Source organism: Rousettus aegyptiacus, unplaced genomic scaffold, assembly GCF_014176215.1.
Source record: "Rousettus aegyptiacus isolate mRouAeg1 unplaced genomic scaffold, mRouAeg1.p scaffold_m13_p_14, whole genome shotgun sequence".
In the NCBI taxonomy this organism is placed as follows: domain Eukaryota; kingdom Metazoa; phylum Chordata; class Mammalia; order Chiroptera; family Pteropodidae; genus Rousettus; species Rousettus aegyptiacus.
In genome coordinates, this window is record NW_023416289.1 from 39,163,234 (window position 1) to 39,186,752 (window position 23,519).

Below are 23,519 nucleotides of genomic sequence, written 5' to 3' on the forward strand. Positions count from 1 at the left end.
GCGGGCTCAGGTGTGCGGTGGGATGAGCAGAGCCCCACAGGTGCCTGCTCCCTGCGCCTGCGCTCTGCGCGCCCCGCCTTCTCAGGTGCGCCCCGCCCCTCCCTGGCCGGCCACCTTCTGTACCTCCTTCCAGGCGCCCGCCATTGGCTCCAGCGCCCACCGAGCGTTTGGAGGGGTGACGGGGTTCTGAACGGTGGGAGAGTCGCTGAGTGTCGCTGGTTGGGGGCAAACGGGCGAGTGAGGAGCGTTCTCCCGCATTGTGGGCGTAGGAGGCAGGCAGTCTGCACACCGAAGGTCCGAGAAAGGGGCTTCCCGGAGACTCGGGTCCGAGCGCCAGCGCGGCCGTCGCGGGCGCGTCCGCACCTGAAAGCGAGGCGCTGCTGTGCGCGTGCGCGCCGAGGGGCGTCCGGCACCTGATCGCGAGACCCCAACGGCCAGCGGCTGGGTGCAGCCTGTCATGGCGCAGCTACGTGGGCTGTGGCGGTGCGGGGCGCTCCTCGCCCTGCTGGCAGCGCTGCTCCTCTTCCGGGCCGAGGCGGCCGACAGAGAACGCGACGTGCACGGTGAGGACCCGGGCGGGTCTCCTGGGAGGAGTGGATGGCCGAGAGGCCGAAGGCAGGCACTGGGGACAGGATGAGGGGTAGCTGGGGCCCAAGAGGCTCTCGGCAGGGTCTGCGTCTGGAGGATAGGCCGGGGAGGATATTGGAGGCGACTCGTTGAAGCTCTGGAGTGTGGTGGAGCCAACACCGGGAGACTGAGCCTCGAGAAGAGTTTGAGAGCCCTTGGGAGTGAGGACGGGCGGAGGAGCCAGGATTAGGGAAGTTTCCTGTGGGCGAGGAAGGGAACAAGTGTTACCGACTGAGGACTAGCAATGTCCGTACCTGTGGCTGGAAGGGATGAGAGGCCGACCAGAAGACCAAGCGTCTTTCTGGCAGCGGAAAGTTCCACGGCCCAGAAAAGCCCAGGGACCTGGTGGCAATTTTAGCTTCTGGGATGCCCCCACCCGCACCCCTTTAGTTATTGGACATCAGCTCCCTGAGAAACCTTTGTGTCCAGTTGCCGTAGAGCGCCTCCAAGAAGGAAGGTGATTCTCAGTGATATCCACAGGAAGGAGAAAAAAAGCGAAAGTGTTGGGAGTAGAGAAATTTTGCCGGACCCGAGGGTGGGGCGCCTTGGTGTAAGGCGAGTACTGGCTTTGAGGAGCTGGGCTTGGATTCATTGGATTTGTCTTTCAGAGGCTGGTGGAAGATAAGGCCAGATATTAACCTCTATACTCTAAGGAAGTTCGACTCCAAAGGGCTTTTTGAACAAATGTTATTCTAACCTCAACTGCTTCAGACAAGCACAAGCGGGGTTTGAAAATAACTTGAAAGAATAATTTCATCGATTCAGCAAAACTTATCAAGCCCCTCTTGTGTGCCCCGGACTGTGCTGGCATAGGTAATAACAGTTGTGATTCAGACAAGCCAAGGTCCCTGTATTCAGAACTTGTATTCTGGTGAGAGAGACAGTAAGTAAACATTTAAATAAGGAGCACTCACCACAATATTAAATTACTAAGAAGTAAATGAACAGGGCAAAGTACACAAACGGGGTGATGTAAGATGATGGGGGCCACTTTTTTCCCCAGCATAATCAGCTAAAATTTTATTCTCATGAATAAACAACAGATTTCATATTCCACTTTTACCCCTAAAAAGTATGCCATCCAAATTCTACATATATTTTTTGAGGCAGTTTGCTTCTCTTACCTTGCTCTCTGACTTGCCCTGTGACCCAGAGGTATAAATATGTGTGTTTTTGTGCCCCCTCTCCTGGTCTTTTCTGTCCTTCAGCAAGATCATATTCCTAGAACTGTGCCCCCCTCTCTGTCCCATCCCTACCCCGGTGCCGTCTGGTATGTGAACAAAGAAGCCAGCTAGTGCTGCAGGTCCTGTAAGATCCACAGGGGCCTAGAAACAGATCTGAAACGTGCCTCGCATTCTTTTTGAGAAATGCTCTTCAGGAAAAAAAAAAAAAAATCATCATAAAAAGTACTTGATAGTACATTTTTGAAAATATGTCTGAAAGGGGCCTGTTTATTTAGGTTGGTAGTCAGGGGTGGTCTCTCTGAGGAGAGCAACCTCTGAGCTCCAAGATGAAGAATGAGAAGGTGGCAGCCACACAAAGACCTCAGGGACGAGTGTCCAGTTAGTTGGAGATAATGGAGTACAAAGGCCCTGAGGCTGGAACACGCTTGGTGGTTTTCAAGGAAGAGAATGAGGAGAGCCAGCCTGCGTGACTGGAGCAGGAGCGGGGAGGGGAGAATGTGAGGTGGGAGAAATGGGCAGGAGCCTGGCAGCCTCATAGGCCAGCATATTAGGCGAAAAGAGAAAGCAGGATGTGCACGTGGTGACTTCTGAAGAAATGAACTTCCCCATGCCCGAGGCAGAGAGAGAAAAACAAGTTAACAGGGACCTCAGGGGCCAGCTCTAGAGGACCGGGAATTGGTAATGCAGCTGGTCATCATTCCTGCAGTCTGAACCAGGACTGGTCAGCCCTTCTAAATTTTTTTAGATGAAGTAATTACGTTAGGATATACAGTACCTTCCAGCTGCCTGGCCTGGGACTATCAAAACTGAGTTTGGGGCTAACATCTGTTGCTTACTCTGAGCTTGGGTATGTTACTTAATCCTTGAGATAACCTGGTGCAGTGCTGAAATTACAGGTCTTGTCTAAGGTCACACAGTAGTAATTGAATTGACAAAGCCAGGTCTGGCTGCAGAAGCCTCTGTTCGCAGTGGCTTCGCTGGCTCCTGGAGCTGGCTGGACCTGCTGACCTTTCAGAAGTACTCCTGCCTGGCCAGGTCAACTAATGCCCTCACTTATCTGAAGTAGTTTGTTTGAAAGCTTTCAACGGCCTAATTCGAGGCAGGAGATTGCTTTGGTTTTTCTCAGAAGCGGGTCATCCACTGAGTGAGTGTGAGGTGTTTCTCTAGCCATATGTAGCCGCACAGGCGCTGCCAGATGAGTTGGGTGGAGAGAGGAAAGCGTGTAGTGAACATGTATAAAAGGGTGATTACAGTGGTTGGTCAAGGAATTTCAACTGTGTGAAGACATGAGGGGGTGGAGGGGTCATGGAAAGGCAGTCAGTGGATCGTTGGAGTTGAGGTTTCGGAGGGAAAGAACTAGAAAGATAGGATGCAATGGGCAGTGAGTGAGATGCATGAAACGGGTTCCGAAGAGGCTGCAGTTATCAAGACAAGGTCTAGCATGACCCTGAGAGGGAGAGGCTGTGAGGAGGACAGGATCACTGGAGGGGAGGAGGTCTAGGAGCCAAGAGATGACCAGGATTGTGGGAGGATGGCATGAGAATAGTCTGGAAGTACCTAGAAGCAAGGAAACTTACCCCCTTGGAAGGGCATAAGAGAAGGCATATCCTCAGGGGCGAGCCTGTTAAGTTAGAGATAAGAAAGTGACAGTGTTCAGAGAAGAGATTGAGAAAATGAGAGATTTTAAGATAGGTCACAAGTACCAGAGGCCCCAGGAATTGGGGGAAGGGAGAGGGTGACAAAACAGGATGTATGGGGATGAAGGGTAGCTCAGGAGGCTGAGTGATAGGAGCAGTGTCATGTGGTCTCAAGACTGACAGTGCTAGTGAGGTGCGGGTGGTGGGAGGCAGATGGGAAGGGGTGTCCTTGCTCCAGGTGTTTCTAGCATGCAGGGAGAGTGCCAGCCTGCCATGGAAAGCACAAAGGTTATATAAATGGACTGTTCCCTGGAGGCCACTAACATACTTTATGTGACTTGTACAGTTTCTAGAATTTGGATTTTTTTTTATGGAAAAAATTGAGTTTGGGCTTTGTCTGAAAATATGAAGGAAGGTCTGATAGCACCAGGCCTATGTTCCCACATACATCAATGGGCTGGGGCCCATTGCTTCTGTGGACAGCACAGTACTGCTCTGCCTCAGTCTGTTTATTCAGTTGGCCTGCCCTCTGTATCTGTAAACATTTGAGTTGTGACTTCCACTTTAAGAATTTGTTCTGTTTAGTAAATGGAAGAGGATAAAACAACTCTGTAAATTGTATAGTGGAGTGAGTGTGTATATGTGTATTATTGTTGTTAGGGAGGGAAAAAGCCCTTATCAGGTGGCCACAAATGTGCATTGTTTTTCCTCTCTTCCCCAGGTGATAAGTCCTGATATTTGGAGGGCCCTCCAAATATCTAATTTTGATCAGTACAAAGACATAATGTATTCCTCTTCAGAATAGAACCTCAAAAATTCCTTTAGGGAATGGTCAGTTAGGTGTAGTTTCTGCTTGGGCATCAAAATTTTTGTTAGTGGTTACTTAGCTCATAGTTCTTTGTTAATTTTTCTTGGAACTTTCCACAGGAGATAAGTGTAGTAGCATATATTTGAAAGTCTCCGTGGTACTTTCAGGTGATCTTCGGTTTCCATCAACCTCTTGAGTTAATTACAGTTTCCATAGAACTTTATCTAAAAGGGTGAACTTTCCAGCAAATCTCCAATACATAAGTGTGTTGTTAGTCACCACATTTTCCTCGTCTCCTCATCCCTAGGGATCGTTGTAAACTGGGTGGTCAAAGACACGGCGACAGATAAGAGCTAAGGTGCAGCTGGTGTCGGTGATCAACTGGTGGTTCTCCATAGTAGCCTCTTCCGGTATCCTTGTCCCCCACAGGAGAGGCCCTTGTTCTGCTTACAGGCAAGACAGTTTGGTTCCAGGACAGTCTGAAATATTTACAACACACATTATTCGAGCACCTACCAAGTTTTAGTTTTAGGCCCTGGAAATAGGGCACTGAACAACAGAGACAGCCTTCAGTCCGTGGCAGTTACATTGTGATGAGAGGAAGACAATGATACAATAAAGAAATGAACAACACATGTCTGGTGATGAGTATTGCAGAAAAAAGTAGGGTAAGTTTGGGTGTGCTTATACAGAAAACATGGCCTTTGAGACTGAAATGGTGACAGTCCCCTAAAGAACATTGAGGGCCTTGCTTTTGGTCCACTGAGGGAGAGTGGACCTTTCCCTGGAAAAAGAAAGTGGGAAAAGATACTTTTCACCAGAAACAACTTTTGCCCTGGTCAGCATTTGAGAGCAGAGCCTGTGATAGAGAAAGTAGACTGCTCTTTCACCCAGCCCCTACCAGTTTCTCATTTTACCTATCCCCAGAGTCATTTGCTCGCTCAGGTTTATCTCTTGGTAGTTGGCTGGGCAACCAAGCCTGTTTACCGTGTCCTGAGGCTGACAGGAGAGGCCAAATAGGGGATGAAGTCACTTGGGATGCATGCGAGGAGGGGAGAGAACCCTGAAGGGGTCACAACAGAATGACTTCATTAACCCCAGGAGGCCTTGATGGTCCACTGGTCACAGGACTAATGTAGAATTCACAGCTGAGGCCAGTATCATTAGCATGTGGATTATAGATGTCTTTAAGATTCTGATCACAAATGTCATTTCACATGTTTCTGATAAGATCTTTTTGAAAACACCACATGAAGAAGTGTGAGACCCAGAAATTTGGAGTTTATTTGCTTCAAAGTTTATTTGAAGTACATTTTTCATTATTGGAAAGCCATTTTAGAAATCAGGGCAAAAATTTAGCTGTCGATTTTGAGATGTTTGAGATGGATCTCTCCACTGTGGTGTTGGGTCCATGGCTTCAGAAGCTCCTTAATGTGAAAGCTCTAAATTCATGTGTGGATGTCCCAGGGTCTGTCATTTAGAGTCTAGAGCATGTTTCTAGGGGAGTGAAAAAATATGAACTATTACAGGCATTTGTAAACTGTCAAAGGGCCACGTATGTCTTTGGTATTGGAACTTCCTGGGGTGATTAGGAAAAACTCATCTCAAAGGCTCCTGGGCAGAGTCAGGGGTGGTGATAACAAAAAACAGGCTGAGAAACACAGCTCTAGGCAGAGGGTCCATTAGTTTTCATCAGTTTCTGAAAATGGTCCATGATTCAAAAAAGGTTAAGAACCTCTGAATGTGAATTAACAGTTCCATGAAAGATTTTGATTAATAAAGATTACTTTATTTCTTTTTGATTTACTTTGATTAAATAAAGATTATTTCCTTCAAAGTTATTCAGGTGGGCCACTGTGATCCTAGTTATGGATTTAGGTAAGGATAGAATTTATAGTCCTGGCTGAATGATGATTATGAAGTGATGGTGGGCAGGAATGGTGATTTGTATTGTACTGATAGTTTATGAAATGTAAACTTTTTAATCTAAATATTTTATATTTAAAATGTCAGGATTGTATATCTAAAAGACCAAAGTTTTATGAGGCTTATAATTTAAGTTGTCATTGTAAATGTTCTTTCCTCGTAAATACCTGGGGTTTATTTTAAAGTTTCTGAGATACCCCAACTTCCAAGCACCTGGACCTAGAAAAGGTGGGTAGTTAGTAGTTTCCCATACTGGAAACAAGCAGTCAAGTATGTAGGACCTATCCAGCTAACCAAAACAGGCCAATTTATAGATCACCTTGAAATAAGGCTGATGTAAAATGTCAGCTTTGGAAATTGGCGTGGTAGAATTCAAGCAGCCTGAGTGCCTCGCCTGATAGTTATTACCTCTTCACTCACTCAATGAGAGTCTCTCAGTCCCTGGAGAAAAGATGCTTCTGGTCCAAATGGACAACCTTCACAACAGTCTTACGATAGGGGCCAGTGTGTCAAAGAAAGCTCTCTCGTTTGAGTTGTTTTTAAGAAATGCATCTGAGCAGGTCTGCAGAACTTAGCTCAGTGGGACCTGTGGCGGGAAAGCCGATGAGTCAGTCTCTTCACACTTTATTCCCCCCTGCCAGTGCAATTCAGGGTAGGTACAGTGACAGATGCCCTTCCCCAGACAGGCTGTTATCAAGTAGCCTCAGGATTAATGGTGCATTCCTCCACAGGAAACATAAGTCTAGAGGTCACAAAAAAGGACTTAGCCGAAAAACACTTTTTTACTAACTAGATCCAGATCAGGTATAAGTCACACACGGAGAAATGGTCACGTCAACTTGGGCTGAGTCATGTTTATAATGACCTCAGGATTGTTCTCTTGCTAACATTCTTAGCCTTTTTCCCTAACCTAAACATTTTAAGGAGAAAACTCTCCTGTTTACTACAGAATACTCTTCTGTCTTCTGTGTGGGTTTTTCCACATTAAGCAACTTCCCCAGTTCTCAGCAGGCACCAACTGGGTGTCCTACAATTTAACTGAGTTCTGACAGTAACTACCCAGAGTCAGCATAGACCCCACAGGTTGAGGGCTCAGTCCCACAAGACTACCCCTGCCCCCCACTCAAAAATCCTGGGTACCTCAGACGAACCTGCTATAAATTGAGGGTTCCTAAGACCCTGTCTTTGGGTTCACTGATTTACTGGAATAGCTCCATGAATTCCAGGGAACACACTTGGGGGGTTATCAGAAAGCAAAGAGATGACTAGCCAAATGGAGGCTGGGAAGGTCCCAGAGGTCCCCAGCGCTGGAGCTCCTGTTCTCCTGGAGTGTGAGGTGAGCCACCCCAGAGGCATGTGGGTGTGTCCACCAACCTAGAAGCTTTCCTAACCCCTTGGTTAGGCCTGATAGATTATTAACTCAGTCTCCCACTCCTCCCTTGAGGGTGGGTGGGCTTGGCTGAAAGTTTCAGACCTATACTCTTGGTCTTTCTGACACCTTGCCCTCATCCTGAAGCTCTCCTGGATCCGTTCTCCCCTCCTCTCCCTACCCCCACCCCCCTCACCTCCAGTCATCTTATTTGCATACAGAAGGTCAGTTTTTATTACTCCAGAGATTCTCAAGGTTTTAGAAGCTCTGGTGTCTGGAACTTGGATCAAAGACCAAGGGAGGGGGCCTAGGTGGACAGAGACCAAATGTATATTATGTCACAGATATAATGGGTCCATAATTAGAGCTTTGTATTATCTTCCAAAACCTCCCAAGATTCTGAAGTTTAGGTACTCCAAGCCTCTAAAATCTACATAATTTTTTTTTTTAATTAGCCAAGCCTAAAATCAATGATGTGGGGCTTGGCGAATTAAGGAATATGGGGTTTATACATTTTCCAGCTTTATTGAGAGGTTTATACGTTCTTGCTTCATGGAGTGCTGTTCCATGCTATGAATGAGGAAGTACAGGAAAATGCCCCCAGGCAACAGCGGCTGGGGAGAGGCAGCCAGGGGTTCTGCCTGCTCAGGTCCTTTACCGGAACAGGTTCCTGCAGGCTCTGCCTCACCCGTCCTACACACTTCTGCCAAATGACTCTTCCTAATTGTGTCAATCCCCTCTACCAGAGCCTTTGGTCATTTCCTTTGTACTTCGTGTGGCTTACATGCCCTTCGAATTTAGGGTATGATGGTTCTTTTTTCCCCCTGTCCAAGGGAGGCTTATGGCTCTGGCTGAATTGTAAACCTCTGGTAAGGACCACACCCCCAGTCAATGCCTCCTGTATAGGGTGGCTGCTCAGTCCATTTTACCTTGGAGGGTTCCAGTTGATGCCACGGTATGTCCCAGAATAACTATTAAAAACATCCCCTTTCATTCCGAAAAGTGTCTTGCTCCAGAGAATGAATTATGTGGTCACCCTATTTATGTATAACAGCTATGCACCAAACACTTGTGGCTTAGTGCTGCTCAAGATACTAAGGAATTTAGTACATTCAGTTTTAGGTGTACCATATAGTTTAAAGTTTTTTTTCACTGAAAATTTAAACAAAGAAAAAGGACCATCATCCAGTATCCTGATAAAGCCACTACTGACCCTTAAAAAAAAAAGTAATGTGTCACAAGATTAAAATACTCAAACCATACTAAAAGATACAGATGAAAAAGAAAACTGTATGTAAAAGGCTCTTTCTCCTTTAGTCCCTTCCCCTCGAGGTTGACTCATACCTGTGTCTAAATTAAAAGTTTAAAAAGGAATGGAAACCGTTCTTTTGCTTTTTTCCCCCTCTTAGATTTAGACACTCTTTTACACATACACGTTTGACTGTTTCTCACAACTCTGAGCGTTCCATGGTCTGGATGTCTCAGTTATTAACCAGCACAAACAAGATGTCTTGGTGGATTTTCAGCTGTTGTCGATCTGTGAACACCAAGCCCTTTGTGGATGTGGTAATAGTGCCCCTGTTCTTTGAAACCCTTGAATTAAATGACTCTCCCTTACTTTCTTTGCTTTTTGATACTGAAGAGCAAACTGTTCTTCCTCTAATCGGTTGTGTAAAATATGATTTTTAAATGCCTGACGATTACTGTGTCAAATAATTTATCTTTGGCCGTTATCCCTTAGAATTCTAAGTGACTTTAGTGAAGAGAATAGAGCTGTTTTTAATGATAGAAGGGTGTGCTGCAGCCTTTTTTAGCAGAGGGTAAATCTGAGGAATGCATGGTCAGTGTTATAAAAAATGTCCAGCAGTCTGCGATAGCTTCTGACAGCACACATGAGACCGATTTCTGTGACGGCAGGGGTGGAAAATCTGAACAGGGAGTTTTTAGAAACACTCTAAAGAATGAATTGGCAAACTAAGTATGGTTTTTACATTTTTTGATGGTTGGGAAAAAATCAGAGTTTTTCAAGACCTGTAAAAATTATGAGATAAAATTTTAGTGTCCCCAGATAAAGTTTCATTGGAATGACAGCCGTGGTCCTTCACTTACATATTGTCTGAGGTTGCCTTTATGCTACAATGACAGAGTCAAGTAGTCGGAACAGATTTTGTACCCACAGCCTCTGAAATAAAGGCAATCTTTGATTTGCAGGGTTTTCAACATGCAATAATTTCAGTTACCACACTTTCATTAAATAACTTCAGATACCACATATAGTAACCATGAGTATTTGGGTGCAAGGTTCAGTGGCTAGCTCTGTAGTCACATATCACTGCGAGCTGTGCGTGTGCGTGGTAACTGGGCATCGCACATCTGTCTGTCAGTTCATACACATACAGCAAAGCATGAAGTTGTGTTGCCTCCTTGTTTCCCAGTGGTAAATCTGCCTGACAGATTAGTTATTCAACAGAGGGAATTGGCTGAAAAAGAGTCCATTGTGGCAAAGAGAAAAAGCGATAATGCCGGAAGTGAAATTCCAGTGGAGCATAAATGGAGTGCTAGAAGAACTAGCTGACTGGGGGAGTGCTGACATTTGACACTCCATTCGAGAGACTAGATGTGCAGCCAGAGGAGCTCAGTGAGGGAGGGCCCGCTTACCGACAGAAATGAGGGGATGTGGTTGTGGCAGAAAGGATGGTGTCCCAGAGGAGGTAATGATGGCAGAAACCTCTGCGAAAGGTGAAGTAACTCTCGGGACAATTTTATTACATCGAAAGAGCGAAAGATAATGTTCATTTTACTGGTTTTCATTCTATATATTTATAACACAGTTTTTAATGTTTTGACAAAAAAAAATTTTCGAAGGTCTTGAAACACTCATAACTTTTTCCTTTCACTTTGCATGATTCCACTAGTGTGGAAAGCAAGTACTGCTCTGTATTTGCTATTTTACCCATCATTAAAAAGTTTACTGATCTTTGTCCTAGAGAAAAGTGGATGGGAGGAGGACTGATTCATGAGAGGCTTCAGGCATTTGAGATGATGGGGCCTTTTTATTAGGCACACAGCGCAGCAGGAAGTCAGTGTTTTTCAGTTTATGGCGCACCCATGAAAGTAAAAAGAGTAGCAAGGACTAGAATCCTAGAAAGTTATTCTTGTTTGTTTTAAAGGTAAAGTGACAGTATAAAAACACGAAAAAAAGAAAACAAGTTCAAGGTGGTGGTTAATTGGCAGGAGCGGGCGAGATTGAAGTGAGGGGTATACAGAGTATTTCAGCTCCTTCAAAGTGTTAGAATTTGACACAGCAGCGTAGATAGGCCGGTGTTTCGCTATTTCCTGTGCTTTTCAGAATATTTGAAATATTTCATTAAAATAGACTTATTTTTCAGAGTTGGTACAGTTGCAATTATGCATTTTTGAAGGGTTGATTAGACACCATCTCCTCCTGTGAAGTTAGATTGGTTGTACCTGGGAGCCTAATATTTCTGTGATATCCTGGTTGGGAGGTGACAGCAGATGATTCCAGCCAACTGCTCACTGAAGTTGTCTGAGCCATTGGCTAGGTGTCTCTGTTAAAGCTTTAGTGACTAGTGACATTAGAACCTGAGAAACCTGTTTTCCGTGACAAAGACCAGCTTGTTTGGCAGTTTTGTCATAGCTAATGTTCAAAATGTCTTGCCAGGGTTTTGTAATTTAGATTTATATTTGGGTCATGTGCGATTTTAACCATTTTTGATGTTATCCAAGGGAATGTTTCTTGAAAGCAGAATTTTTTTTTTTTTTTTTTTGCATATTCTGAAGCCAGTGTATCCAAACTTGGTTCTCTTCAGCTTTTCCTACTCTGCATTTTGAAAACATATAAAAAGTATTTAATTTTACACCAAGATTTGTGAGCATACAAATAGGATGTGAGACATTTTTCACGATTACTTCCCAACACTGTTCTAAGACGAATCTATCATTTTGTCATCTCTTCATAATAATAATTATTCACTAAGGAATAAGTTCACTGAAAATTCGTCCAACTGAATCCCCTTGGCCAGTTTTGGTATGACGTTTCCCCTGGCCCTGTCATCAAGTGTGACTGGAAACAGGCCCGGCCAAGGGCCTGGGTATGGTGAGCTCTCAGATTGTGGCTAAGGCCCTCAGGAATGTCATGGCATCTAGGCACCTTCAGGGTAATATTTTTCCCAGTGCCAGTTACCGTAGTGTCTTTGTCCTTCTGAGGTTACTATAGTGGTGCTCCCAAGTCAGACCAATGCAAATCGCAGGCAGATCCAGCTCTGCTGCTTGCTTAGCAAGCCTGTGTCCTTGCCTGTAAAGTGGGATGTCACTGCATGATTCCCAGCTTTATTGTGACCATTAGTCCACATAATGTGCCTGATACAATGCTTAGTTAAGGCAATAAATGGGGTGTCAAGAAGTAATTTTCTGCATTTTTATTTTAATCTGGACCTATCAAAGTATAGTTCTTTTAAGGAAGATGATAAGGCATGGGAACCATCTTACATTCTAAAAGTATCTCTGGCTTTTTGTACAAGTTTTGGAGAACAATGAAAGAACATGCTCTGATGTTATTTGGGGTGAAAGTCAAGAATATATGGCTTGTATTCCCTGAAGGAACACTGTCTCCTTTTATACAAAGGAGCAAACAAAAACAAAAGTTTCATGAGTTCACTTCTGTCAAGCCTAGAGAGTAAAAATTTATATCGTAGAGGCTTTAAAAGCAATTTAGTTAGTAAAAGCATGTGACAAGATGAGACTCCACACTCGGTATGGAGCCTCCACCTGCAGAAAGGACTCTGTCTTGACATGTTAGGGGCGTAATTGAATTTCATCTTCGTTGAACCCAGCTTTGGCCAATTAATCTGTGAGTTAGAGCTCTTTTACTTTTACTCTAATAAAATTTGAGATGCAAAAAGATTACCTTTTTTCTCATTATAGGATCTTTCAAATGTAAACAGCAGAGTAATGAAAACAGTTTTATGAGCCCCCGTGGACCATCACTCAGCGTCAATAATTGTCAGTATTCAGTCTTTCCAGACATACTGTTTTTTGTCTAGCTTTTCTCTCAATAAAGAAAAGTTTCTAAATTCTCCTGTGACAAAAGTGAAGTCCCCCCATCTCCTCCTCTCCCACATAAGGAACCTGAAATAAGGCTGCTTTCTGAAACTTAAACTATGAAATCAGTGTGTGATAATTGAGAGCAGCTGTGAGCAGTTGTCTGTGTCAGAATGGCCTCCCAGGCCTGAAAGATTTGTAAGGAAGGGACCAGCACATCTGCAAGAAAAACATTCCCATTAGGAAAAGAAGTGTCGCTGAGGCAGACCTAGTAGAAGGATCTGAGAGTAAACTTTCTTACGCAAAGCGACCAGCTCAGCCTGCTTTCCGAGGTGGTGTACTGGCAAATGTCCACATCTAATCGGTGTCCTCATATGCTTTGGTCGCAGGAACCAGCGTGCCTTCGTATCATCGGCCCCAAACACTGAGTGTGTGTCTGCCTGCAAAGACGAGGCCTCTTCCAGGCAGTGTTACCTTCACTATGGAAACTGCAGTCTATCCCTGGATAGGCTTTTTTTTTCCCTCTTCCTCTTCATCCACCCTCAGGTTTTCATACCTGCACAGTGTGTATCTGGCAGTCTTGCTTATGAGAAGCCACTGAATTCCTACCCTTTGTACTGCTGTCACCTTGTCACATTCTCTGCTGCGGTGTCTGATGGTTCCTGCCTTGAGCTTCATTCAGCACTCTCAGTTTTTGTTTTAATTGAGATATAATTCATAGACGATACAGTTCACCCATTTAAAGTGTATGGTTCTGCCCTTGGGTCTTTGTCAAAAAGGCTGTAGCTGCAACTGCTGCTACTCAGAAAGCAAGGACATAGCAATCAGGATGCTCCCCAGGGCCATGAGCCTGCAGGGCAGTGAGCAGGCTGCTGCCACAGCTGTGACACTGGGTGCTCCCTGCCTTGACCGTGATTTCAGTTGGGGGCCATAAGTGGATCCAGTGTGGGTCTTCTATGTCTTTTCTTGATAGCAGGTTGACCAGCCACGTGGGTTGGGCAGAGTCACACACCAGAGCTGTTCTCCTGCCTGGCTTCCATGTGCAGTGTTGTCGGTGTACGTTTTGTGACCTCTGGCTCTTGTGAAGAGTACCTGCTCCAGGTACACACCCAGCTGTCTCCGGTTGATGTGTTAGGAACAAAAGATGCTCCTATTTTTTTTTAAAACTGCTTTATTAAAGAATCATTTGCATATCATAAAATCACTCGTCTTAAGCATACAAGCCAGTGATTTAACTGGTGATTTCATTGATTGGTCGCTTTCAAATTAACAGAATTTTTTACTTCAGAATATGTTTTTCCTGCTATACTGATTATCCGTGATTTATTGGTTTGTGGGGGAGTTCCTTGGGGTGTTTGTTTTGCACCAGCCTTTTTTGTGCATAGATTGACGTTTTATGGAACATTTGGTTTCATGCCCATCATTGTGATGTATTTTGGGAGACAGAAGAGAAACACAAATCTTCTCTCTGCTTTTGAAAGTCTTCTCCTAGTTGGTGAAATAAACCTAACAAACAAGAAAACAACTAGAGATAGGAGTAAATGTCAGCATGGAACCAAGCGTTGGGCCCTAGGATGCTTCGATTTATCCAGCACCCTGTGCTAGGCGCCCTTCTGCCAGGCAGATTGTGGAGGCCAGGATGCAGGGAGAGGCGATGTGGACCCGCGAATGTATGGGAGGCATGGCATGTAGTACAAGGCAGATGTTAACTCCCTTGGCTTTTTCAGGTTGCTTTCATTCCTGATTCTCCAAGAGAAAGTCTTAGTTTGATGCAGTTTTACCTCCAACACTTTCTTATTTCTCACTTTTTATAAGAACAGATTGCTAGGCCTTTTGCAGGCAGATGTGTCTGACTGGAATTTGATAACACCGTTTTGTTCCCTTGTACAAGAGTGGGCAGGATTCGGGGCACCTTGAAACCCAGGCCAGCCTTGTGTGCTCAGATGGGAGCCATCAGCGCTGGGGCAGAGGAGTGACCCGTGCTGCCTTTGGAGCTGGGAGTTGGCCTTGGGGGGAACTAAAGTTGGGGAGCTTCTTTCTGAGGTGCTCGCAGTAACTTGAGTGTGCAGTGGCTGACCCGGGAAGAGTGGGTAAGGAAGGGTAAGAAAGGCCTCTGAGCGCCAGACGGCGTGCTGCCTTCCCTCCCAACCTCACGTCGCCAGCGCTCTGCCTTTCTACGCTTGGCTGCCCTGGCCCAGTGCAGTGCACATATGTCCACAGGGACCCTGAAGTCTGCCGTTTTGCCTTTGAAAGTCATATTTTACACTGCGTATGTGTGTCTTTGATAATGGGGATAGGGACAAAATCAGCATGCAACTGAAGAGCGTATCTGTGTTGTTAGATGACATGCTTTCCTGTACAGGAAGGAGTGACCAAGGAGGCCTGACAGCGACGCTGTGGAAGCAGCTCGCAGAGGAAGTGTGCCCGAACAGGGGCTCAGGCCCTCGCAGGCCTCCACCGGCAGGTCTAGGCATGGTCTCTGTCGCTGGCGAGCTAACCAGTCTCCGCTTTGTGTTTTAGACTTTTGCCAAGTTCCGAAGGTCGTGGGAAGATGCCGAGCCTCCTTCCATAGGTGGTGGTACAATGTCACTAGCAGATCCTGCCAGCAGTTTGTGTATGGAGGCTGTGGTGGGAATGACAATAATTACCTGACCGAGGAGGAGTGTCTTGAGAAGTGTGCTGGCGTCACAGGTGAGACAGTGTGGCCTGGGAAATGTTAATATGTGGAGACAGTTTACTGACTGGGCTGTAGATAGATGCCTTTTGCTCTTAACTAGTTCTTCATGGCTGACCCCGGGGGATGTCATTAAAGCAGAAGAAACAGGCACACTGTAAAATAAAGGTCACCCACACAGTGGTTTCACAGCAGTCCCTTCCCCCTCTTCCCAGAATGGGGAGAGTGGGCCGCAGGCTGCAGCCAGGGGTGGGGCGCGTCTGTGTCTTCTCCACGACTTCCTTTCTCCCACTGAGTCCAAGTCCCACGGACCCGGCGTAGGAGGAAGTGGCTTCCCCTTCTCGACCAGAGACCTCCAGGTCCACTCAGAACAGGCTGTCCCCCTTAACACCCTGGCCATTTGGGTTATTTTTACCTCTGGGGCAAATGAGCTCACTCGGCCAGCCAAGTTCTGAGTCAAGTTAAAACTAGACCATACTTCCTGGAATCCGTGCTTCTCCCAGCCCTCACCTGAGAAGGACTCTGTGGAATCAAGATTATGTTGACCCCGAAAGCTAAATCCCCACAACAGCCTGCACTGGCTGTGAACTGAGCCACAAGACTCCTTGAGAGCTGATAGCAGTGAGACATTGGTCCTCTGGGGCCTGACCCCTCCCAGGTGTTTCAGAGACCCAAGGATGTAGCCAGCCAAACTGTTGAACATTTTCATTAGCAGTCTCTCTAACACTGGCATGTGACTCCTCACATCCTTCTTGATGGCATCGATGTTAGGCCTCTGCATTCTGATTCTGTGTCAGGATGTGCTGGTGCCTTCACTGCTCCCTGAACACTGCCAGCCTGCGAGCCTGTTCCCTGCACCCTTGTCAGATTTTTATGTCTCCTCACTCACTGGCTATAATCTCTCAGCTTCGAGCTCTGCATTTAGAAATTAGATAAGCTTATTAGAGTTATATGTAAAGGGAGTGGGGGTGGGGGTGGGGGGAAACAGTGGTCTTGGCTCTGACATGAGCTTTGAAACAGTGCCAAGTGCCCTGAGGGACATTTCCCTGATCTAAGGGTGCCCGGTGCCCGGCAGGCGCTCCACGATCCCTTGGAGAGCCGAGGTGGCAGGATATTATCTTTGGACCATACAGGTGAGCCCTGCACCATTCAGGAAGTGACTGGCAACTTTACCAGTTGGTGACTGAGGAAAATAGCATTTATTGTATTTTTCCAGTCAGCTGTGATCTGGTTTTAGGGGAGGACTTAAGGGGAAATATTTTTGCTACCTTTTCTGCCTATTCCTAATCAGGAGTCAGCTGTAGGAAACGTACTTGCCCTTCCTTTCTGGTTTCTCCTCATTTTCTCAGGAAGAGAGTCGATTTTAAGAACATAAGCAGTAGACACTGGGCATTAAGACAGATGTCGCCACAGGGGCCGGGTGTGGTTGGTTGCGCTTTGCTGGGAGACGGCAGACGGCCCTCTCCGAGAGGTGGTTCAGAGTCTGGCCCCAGTCCTGGGGGCCCAGAAAGTCTTCCTTGGCACCCAAGCATGGCTGCACCACACTTCTCTTGAGGCATCTCGTGAGTCTGCAAGGAGAGCTAGAACTGCCAGAGGAACTAGCCACTGGAGGGTATGGCAAGCATATTTCTCCCGCAGGAATATGCTCTTAACTAGTTCTTGTGGGGAAGCCACATGATAATGAGGAGGCTAGTTTATTAATTTATAATGAGAAGCAGAACCACCCAGGGAACCCCAGGCACTGGGGTACCTGTGCCTACACCTTTCATCCACATAGGCAGGCCTCTCAGCCAGATTCCCAGGAGATGGCTTGATAAGCAGAGAGACAGAACAAGGGAAGCTGGTTTGTGACGTGACTGTTGAATGGCAGCAGGTCAGGCCAGCCCTGCGTCTCTCCGGAAGGTCTGTTGGGACCAGTAGGGAGGCAGGGAGCTGGGGTTCCTCCCTTCTGGGCCCTGGCTGTGCTTCTTTTTTCGTGCTTCCTTAAATGACTAGCCTCTCCTCCCCCCCTCCTCAACTGTGTGTGTGGGTGGGGGAGTGAGAAAGATACCAACTATGTATAAACTAACCACTTGAACCATGTGTAAGTGTACACTTTGCTGCTGTATACCCCGGTAACTTTTTAGGTAACTTTTTAATTTATAGACAGGTTAATGCAGTCACACAGGTTATTTGGCCCTGGAAGCCATATTGTCCTTTTACATTCATTTCACGTGTCTTTCTCTGATTCCCAGCCAGTTGCTCTTAAAGCTTAACCCGCAAGGAGATTCTTGGTTCCTTATTTCCAGGTTCAGGCAGACCTGTGGTCCAGCATGTGTGTTGAAGGACCCACGTTAAGGAGAAATGGGAATCGCCCGAGAGGTGCACAGGCCTTGGCTGCTCGGGGTCATGGCTTTGCTGTTTCACCAGGTGGTCTTGGAGGGGCGTGTTTTCTCACTCTGTTGTTTATTCATCCCCTTTTAGAGAACACCCTTGTTGATCCAGCCATCAGCAGGAATGGAGCGGATTCCTCTATCCTAAGTGGTAGGTTTTTTAAAAGACCCAGGGTGGGACGAGGGCCATCCAGATGGGTGGCCGTGAAAGGACCTTTGTGATCTGAGACTTAGAAGGGCTTCCGCTTCCTGGTTCTGTTTATTCAGCATTGGCAAACAGGCTCTGCCAGGCTGCCAGCCTCTGGCTCCTTGCTGGCATCCTGCAGACAAGAGGGCCGAGGGATTTTGCAGTGCTTCCAGGCTGGCCTCAGCTTCTTCCTGGGGGCCAAGGGATCATGGTCACTGTCCACATGGCTCAACTCAGGCCCTTCCTTCTCTCTGGGCTAGCCTCTGCTGTCTCACTGCCCGCCCACCTCCTTGCCTGTTCCGTTTCTTCTACTCCCTGTGCCGAGTCCTGTCCTCTGCCACCCGTTCTCCGTTCGCACTGCAGTCTTGACCGCAGCTGCCCCATCCTTCCCCTGCTTAAAGGACCCTGCATTGGGAGCTTGGAGTGAGTGGTACAGCTGCACTAGCAAGTCCAGCCCAGCTTTCCAAAGGCCAGTCTCCAGGCAATGGGCTCTGTTGGGCAAGACCCGCCGTGGGGGAGCAGAATGCACCCCCACCCTTTTTGAGGACAGCCCCTAGTAGGCTAGTGGCCGTGCGCTGTTGCCTTCTTGGCTCTGGTCCTCTGGCTGTGTGACACCAGCACTCATGTGAGAATGAGTGTTCATTCGTTCTGTTTGGCTGATTTGCAGAATGCCAAAAGTTAGGCTAGAGTCACTTTTCAGTTTTGCTAAAGCAGGAATCCTGTGACCGTCCTCGCCATTGCTTTACCTACTTTCACTCTTTATAACAAAGCTGGTCTCATCCAAGGTCATCCAGAACCCTGGGGCACTGGCGTGATAACTCTGGTTCCATCCTATTTCAGAAGAAAATTTCCCCAGAGATTGTGGCTGGGATTGGTTTCCATAGCAACCCCTGGGGTGGCAGGTGAGCCCATCCAACATTCATTCTGCATGTGCTGTAGAGCCGATTAGGACCAGGAGGCGATGGAACACAGCTGCTGCCAAAGGGGGCTCCACACCCCACACCCTCTCTCTAGACGCTAGAGTGTTCATGCCTCCAGTGGGCCCCTTCAGGCCTGGCCCAGCCAGTCCACGTGTCCTGTGCCCATCCCAGCCTCTCTGACATGGATATTTGTGCTTTAGTTCCCAGGGGGCAGGATTTTGACGACTCCTCCAGCGATAATTTCAACTACGAAGGTATAACGTTTTTTTTAAATTATTTTTTATATTTTAAATGGTCGAAAGTAGAACTTTAAAAAAATATATTTATGTACGGGCCAAACACATTTTTTTACTTGGTTGAGAATTGAGACATACCTGAGGATTTCCACTAAGGAAATTGCAGAGTGGGGCTTCCTGACCTTCCCCAGGCAACAGGACACACGATGGTGGCCCAGGCAGTGGGCAGCAGAGTGTGTACAGCTTGCTGTAGGAAGCTTTGCCTCAGAGAGGTGGCAGGCCTCCCTCACCAGCTGTGTGGCCCTGGGCAGGTGACTTTAACCTCTGCCTCAGGGTCTCTGAATATGAAATAGGCGGCCTAGAACAGGTCTCTTAGAAACTAAGTTAATACATGGAAAGTGCCTAGAATAGTGCCTGGCATAGAGGACTCTCCATATCAACGCAGTCTGACTGTAAAGAAAAAGATGCTGAAAATGTGGAGGACGGTGTCAGATGGGCCAGACTGGCCACGTCTGTAGTTTACAAGTTTCTTTAGCAGAGACGTTTCTCCCGCTGCTGGCAGCCGTGTGGCTGCTGGGAGCATTCCAGCTCCGTCCCACTTTCCCTGGGCCCCACTCATTTGTGCTCCTGGTGCTCCCACCCCCAGATAACTGCGCTGCCAAGCCGCTCACCGGGCCTTGCCGCTCATTCTTGTCACGCTGGCACTTTGATGCCGAGAAGAATTCCTGTGATACCTTCATCTACGGAGGGTGCTGGGGCAATCGAAACAACTACATCTCCAAAGAGGAGTGCATGAACCGCTGCTTTGGTGAGTCTGCCTGGCCTTCAGGTCCAGGAGACAGCGTGGCCAGACAGCCCTGCCCAGGCCTATCCCCGTCCCTCAGACCAAGGCTTCGGAAATGCTGTCATGTGGATTCTACCCTTCTCTGGCCCCCTACTGGGGAATGGGTGGGTGCAGGCCCTGGCTGTTGGGCATGCATGTCCTAGGTCCCCACCAGGGTGACTAGGCCTCAAAGGCTGCAGAAGAGCTGGAAGAGGAAATACCTCAGAAAGAGGCCCCCAGCCCCTGCTGTGAAGGGCCAGGGTTAGGGGCATCCTCAAGTGGGGGAAGCTCTGGTGGACGACTTGAGCTGACCTCAGGGTTTTGTGTTCTCTTCCCAGGCAAGCAGTCGTCGCCTGTCTCCCACAGCACCAACGGTAAATGGCCTCTCGCCCTCCCCCACCTGCTTGCTTTGACTAAGCTCAGCTGTGGTTTGCAGGCTCACATGTCTTGGACACATCATCCTTCACCATAAACATCTTTTTGGTAGAAAGTTGTGTTTCTTTATGAGGATGGCCAGGCAGCTTGGCACATATGGTAGATGTTCGCGCCCCCCCCGCGCCCCTCCCCTCTCCCATACAGTGCGGGCGGGGGCGGGGGGCGAGGCAGTCTCTGTTCAGCTGGCTCAGCTGGTGGTGCCTGGGGTGGGGGGTGAGCCCTGCCTTCAGGCCGGTGGCGCCTGCTGCATGCAGGCTTGAGTCTCACTCCAGGTATAGAGGGAGCTTTGCCCCATAGGGTGGATGGAGTGGGTCATATGTGACAGGAAGGCAGTTGGAGAGCCCTCGCCATGTGCTCAGCCAGTACTGTTGTCCCCAAGCAGTGGGTCTGACACGGAAGCTGGGCCTCCTCTGCTTTTGTTTCTGATCCTGAGCCTGAGTCATGGAGGAGACTGTTTGTGCAAAGGACCTGCCACACTGGTTTGGTCTCTTTCCCCATGTGTCCCTATTAAGAAACCCTGCCCTGGCCGCCTGCCTGCTCTTTTTTAGAAGAAGAGTGAAGCTAGAACTGGATTGCTAGTCCTGGACTGAAAGCAGCCTGGGTCTGGAGTGTTGGTGGGGCGGGGGGGTGATGGGGAGGCACTCGCCCCTATTCTGCAGCCAGGGCAGGGGAGCCAGGGAGCTGCCACAGGAGCCACGTTCCTTAGGTGGAGCCCCACCTGGGAAAAGGATATCTTAACTGACAGGTGAGGCAACTACTGTTAAACTTATCAGGGCCATTAGAAGCACAAGGATCCCCTCCCAGCACTGCTCCAGCTGTACCTTGCCGCTACCCACCCCCCTTGTTCCACAGGCCGGCACCCCAGCCTTCCGCAGGGCACCTCATTTTCTGTGGCTGGTGGAGGTTTTGTGTTTATACACACACCAGAGGTGGCGGGAAATGCAGAGTCAAAGTGGGAATGTTTGGTTAAAAAAGGAGCACAAATAGTCACCCTGTTTGTGTACACATTGCATGGCGCCTCCTTTTTTTGAGAACCAGCTTGGGACTTTGGGGACTCTCCTCAATGACTTCCCTGGTGGGCAGCGTCAGTCCTCCAGACCTTCTCAGGTAGGGTGAGGGACTTCAGGCACAAGAGCTGCTGGTCCTCACCTTGAGTCCCGTGGGGACCCACCCTGGCCGCAGCCCCCCAGCCTGCCATTTCTCAGGCCTCTGTCTCTCCCCAGTGGTGGTCCTGGCGGTGCTGTTCGTGATGGTCCTGATCCTCCTGCTGGGAGCCTCCGTGGTCTGCCTGATCCGGGTGGCGCGGAGAAACCAGGAGCGTGCCCTCCGCACCGTCTGGATCTCTGGGGACGACAAGGAGCACCTGGTGAAGAACACGTGCCACTTGTGACGGCCCTGTCACCAAGAGTCCTCCCCTTTTCAGGATTCAGGACTCCCTGTTGGTGATGAGAAGCTGGGGAGCAAGGGGAGACAACTGTAGAATGCGTGTGTACTTTTTGAAATAGAGTGATTGATTTGTATTTTTGTGATTATTAGGGCTTTTGGTCTGTTTGACACTCCAGAAGTTAAGAGGGTCGCTCCTGGACCCTGGGGGCAGGCTTGCTGTGGAAATCCGCCCAGAAAAGGGCTCTGGTTCATGTTCAGGTTCAGGTGGCCTGGCGCGGACCAGTCGCTTCCTCTTTGACTTCTCTTTGCTCCAGGTATAGTTTTCTTTGCTTATGTTGAATCCTTTTGCATCCTTTACCATCACAGAAGTGATGTTTTAATAGTTTCCTCTGTTTGTCTGATTTGTGGGGTTTTTTTTTTATTAAGGAAGCCTAAACAAGTTTGTTTTTTTTTTAATTAGGGTTCTGAAAGGAAGACAGTAAAATGTACAACTTTAATAAAAAGGGCCTTCCTTTTTAGAATAAATTTCAGCATGTGCTTGCTTTCTTTATGGGACTGCTAATTGGAACTCTACCAAAATTATCACAGGATTACATGAGATGTCCAATTGTAGAAATGAACTCCCTCCCTAAAAGAGCATCTTTCAGATTTTTTTGAATGATCTTACATTACAACTGAGTGCCCTCAAAATTTCACCAAATAACGCTTAGCTTTCCCACCTGTGGTAAACTCTGGTATTTTCTATTTCCCTTTCTAAAAATTCTGGCCATGTTCACTGAATTTTTTTTAATGACCCACTGTGGACTGTATCACACGCCTCAAAACACTGCTTCGAGGGCACAGGAGGGTTGGAATGAGGATGCACCCTGTCCAGGGGAGGATGGGACCCTGCTAAAGCTGGGGTGGTTCTGACCGAGGTCAGTTGGGCGTCTTGATTTTCAGCTTTTCCCACAGTTCTGCCTCAGGCCACCCTCGTAGCCCTGCACTGATATGGAGATGGCACTGTGCTGCTGATTTTGGCCTCCGGGCTCAGTCCCAGCTCTGCTGCCTACGCGTGAGAGTTTCCTTCCTGTCTGGACTCTAGAAGCCCCTTTCTTCCCCTCTATCTTCCAAACACCTAGTCCTAAACACGGAGCAGCATCTGGACAACCCACAGTGTTAGGTAAAATTTCCCAGGGCCAAGAGACCAAAGTAAAAGATGGACAACTCCATTATTACATGAAGAGTTTATTAAAAGAACTTGAGGCCTGTCTTGGGCAGCATGAGGACATGGATATCCTCCCAGCTGCGTGAGTGGCAGGTGCTAAAATTATATAGAACAGAGCAAGATGGAGAGGAGAACCTGGACATGACTTGTCTCAGGTAAAGGAAAATGCCTCATGCCCACCTGGCGAAGAAGCACACAGTGGGGGTGGAGGGGAGGCGTCAATTGTCGGTATGACAGCCTCTGAGGGGAGTACGGGAAGCAATCCCTGTTCTAGCTCAAGGGTTCCTGGGATAGTCTCCACCTGCCTTGGTGGCTTGGAAGGCCGGGCCCTGGCCTGTGAGTGGGTGGAGGTGCCAGGCCAGCCTGTGGGCCCTGTGCAACCTGACAGTTCCAGATGTTGCTTTGGCCTCCCTACCCTTGGAATAAAAAGACAAGAAGCTCTTCATAGAAGTCCCTCGAGCCAAAAAGGTCGCATTCTGTACACTGGGGGAAAGACTTACATCCTTTGGGCCTATGAACCTATACCAGAAGCGAGACGGCAAATACCGACCACATCAGCTCCTTCCTGGCCTCCATTGCTCATGGCTCCTGGGACTTTACCTGCCAAGCCTTCCAGTCACTGCAGTTGACTCTGAGTTAGTGAGCAGTATCCCAGACACATTGGGAC

At 47.8% G+C, this 23,519-nt stretch overlaps 1 protein-coding gene across 1 annotated transcript; it reads left to right on the forward strand.

Moving 5' to 3' along the window:
* The first annotated feature begins 26 nt into the window (after window positions 1-26).
* Window positions 27-22,187, forward strand: SPINT2 (serine peptidase inhibitor, Kunitz type 2). The gene is made up of 7 exons (XM_016165282.2): window positions 27-563; window positions 15,133-15,303; window positions 17,750-17,809; window positions 18,966-19,019; window positions 19,648-19,809; window positions 20,163-20,198; window positions 21,483-22,187. Exons 1-7 carry the CDS (start codon window positions 458-460, stop codon window positions 21,647-21,649), a joined length of 756 nt encoding a protein of 251 aa, XP_016020768.2. The 5' UTR covers window positions 27-457; the 3' UTR covers window positions 21,650-22,187.
* Window positions 22,188-23,519: the final 1,332 nt, after the last annotated feature.

What these genes read in the sequence shown, in the direction of transcription:
- SPINT2 (XM_016165282.2), top strand. Translation starts at nt 458, where the DNA reads ATGGCGCAGCTACGTGGGCTGTGGCGGTGCGGGGCGCTCCTCGCCCTG. An exon ending in CAGAGAACGCGACGTGCACG is followed by an intron (nt 564 to 15,132) that starts GTGAGGACCCGG and finishes TTTGTGTTTTAG; the next exon opens with ACTTTTGCCAAGTTCCGAAG. An exon ending in GTGCATGAACCGCTGCTTTG is followed by an intron (nt 19,810 to 20,162) that starts GTGAGTCTGCCT and finishes TTCTCTTCCCAG; the next exon opens with GCAAGCAGTCGTCGCCTGTC.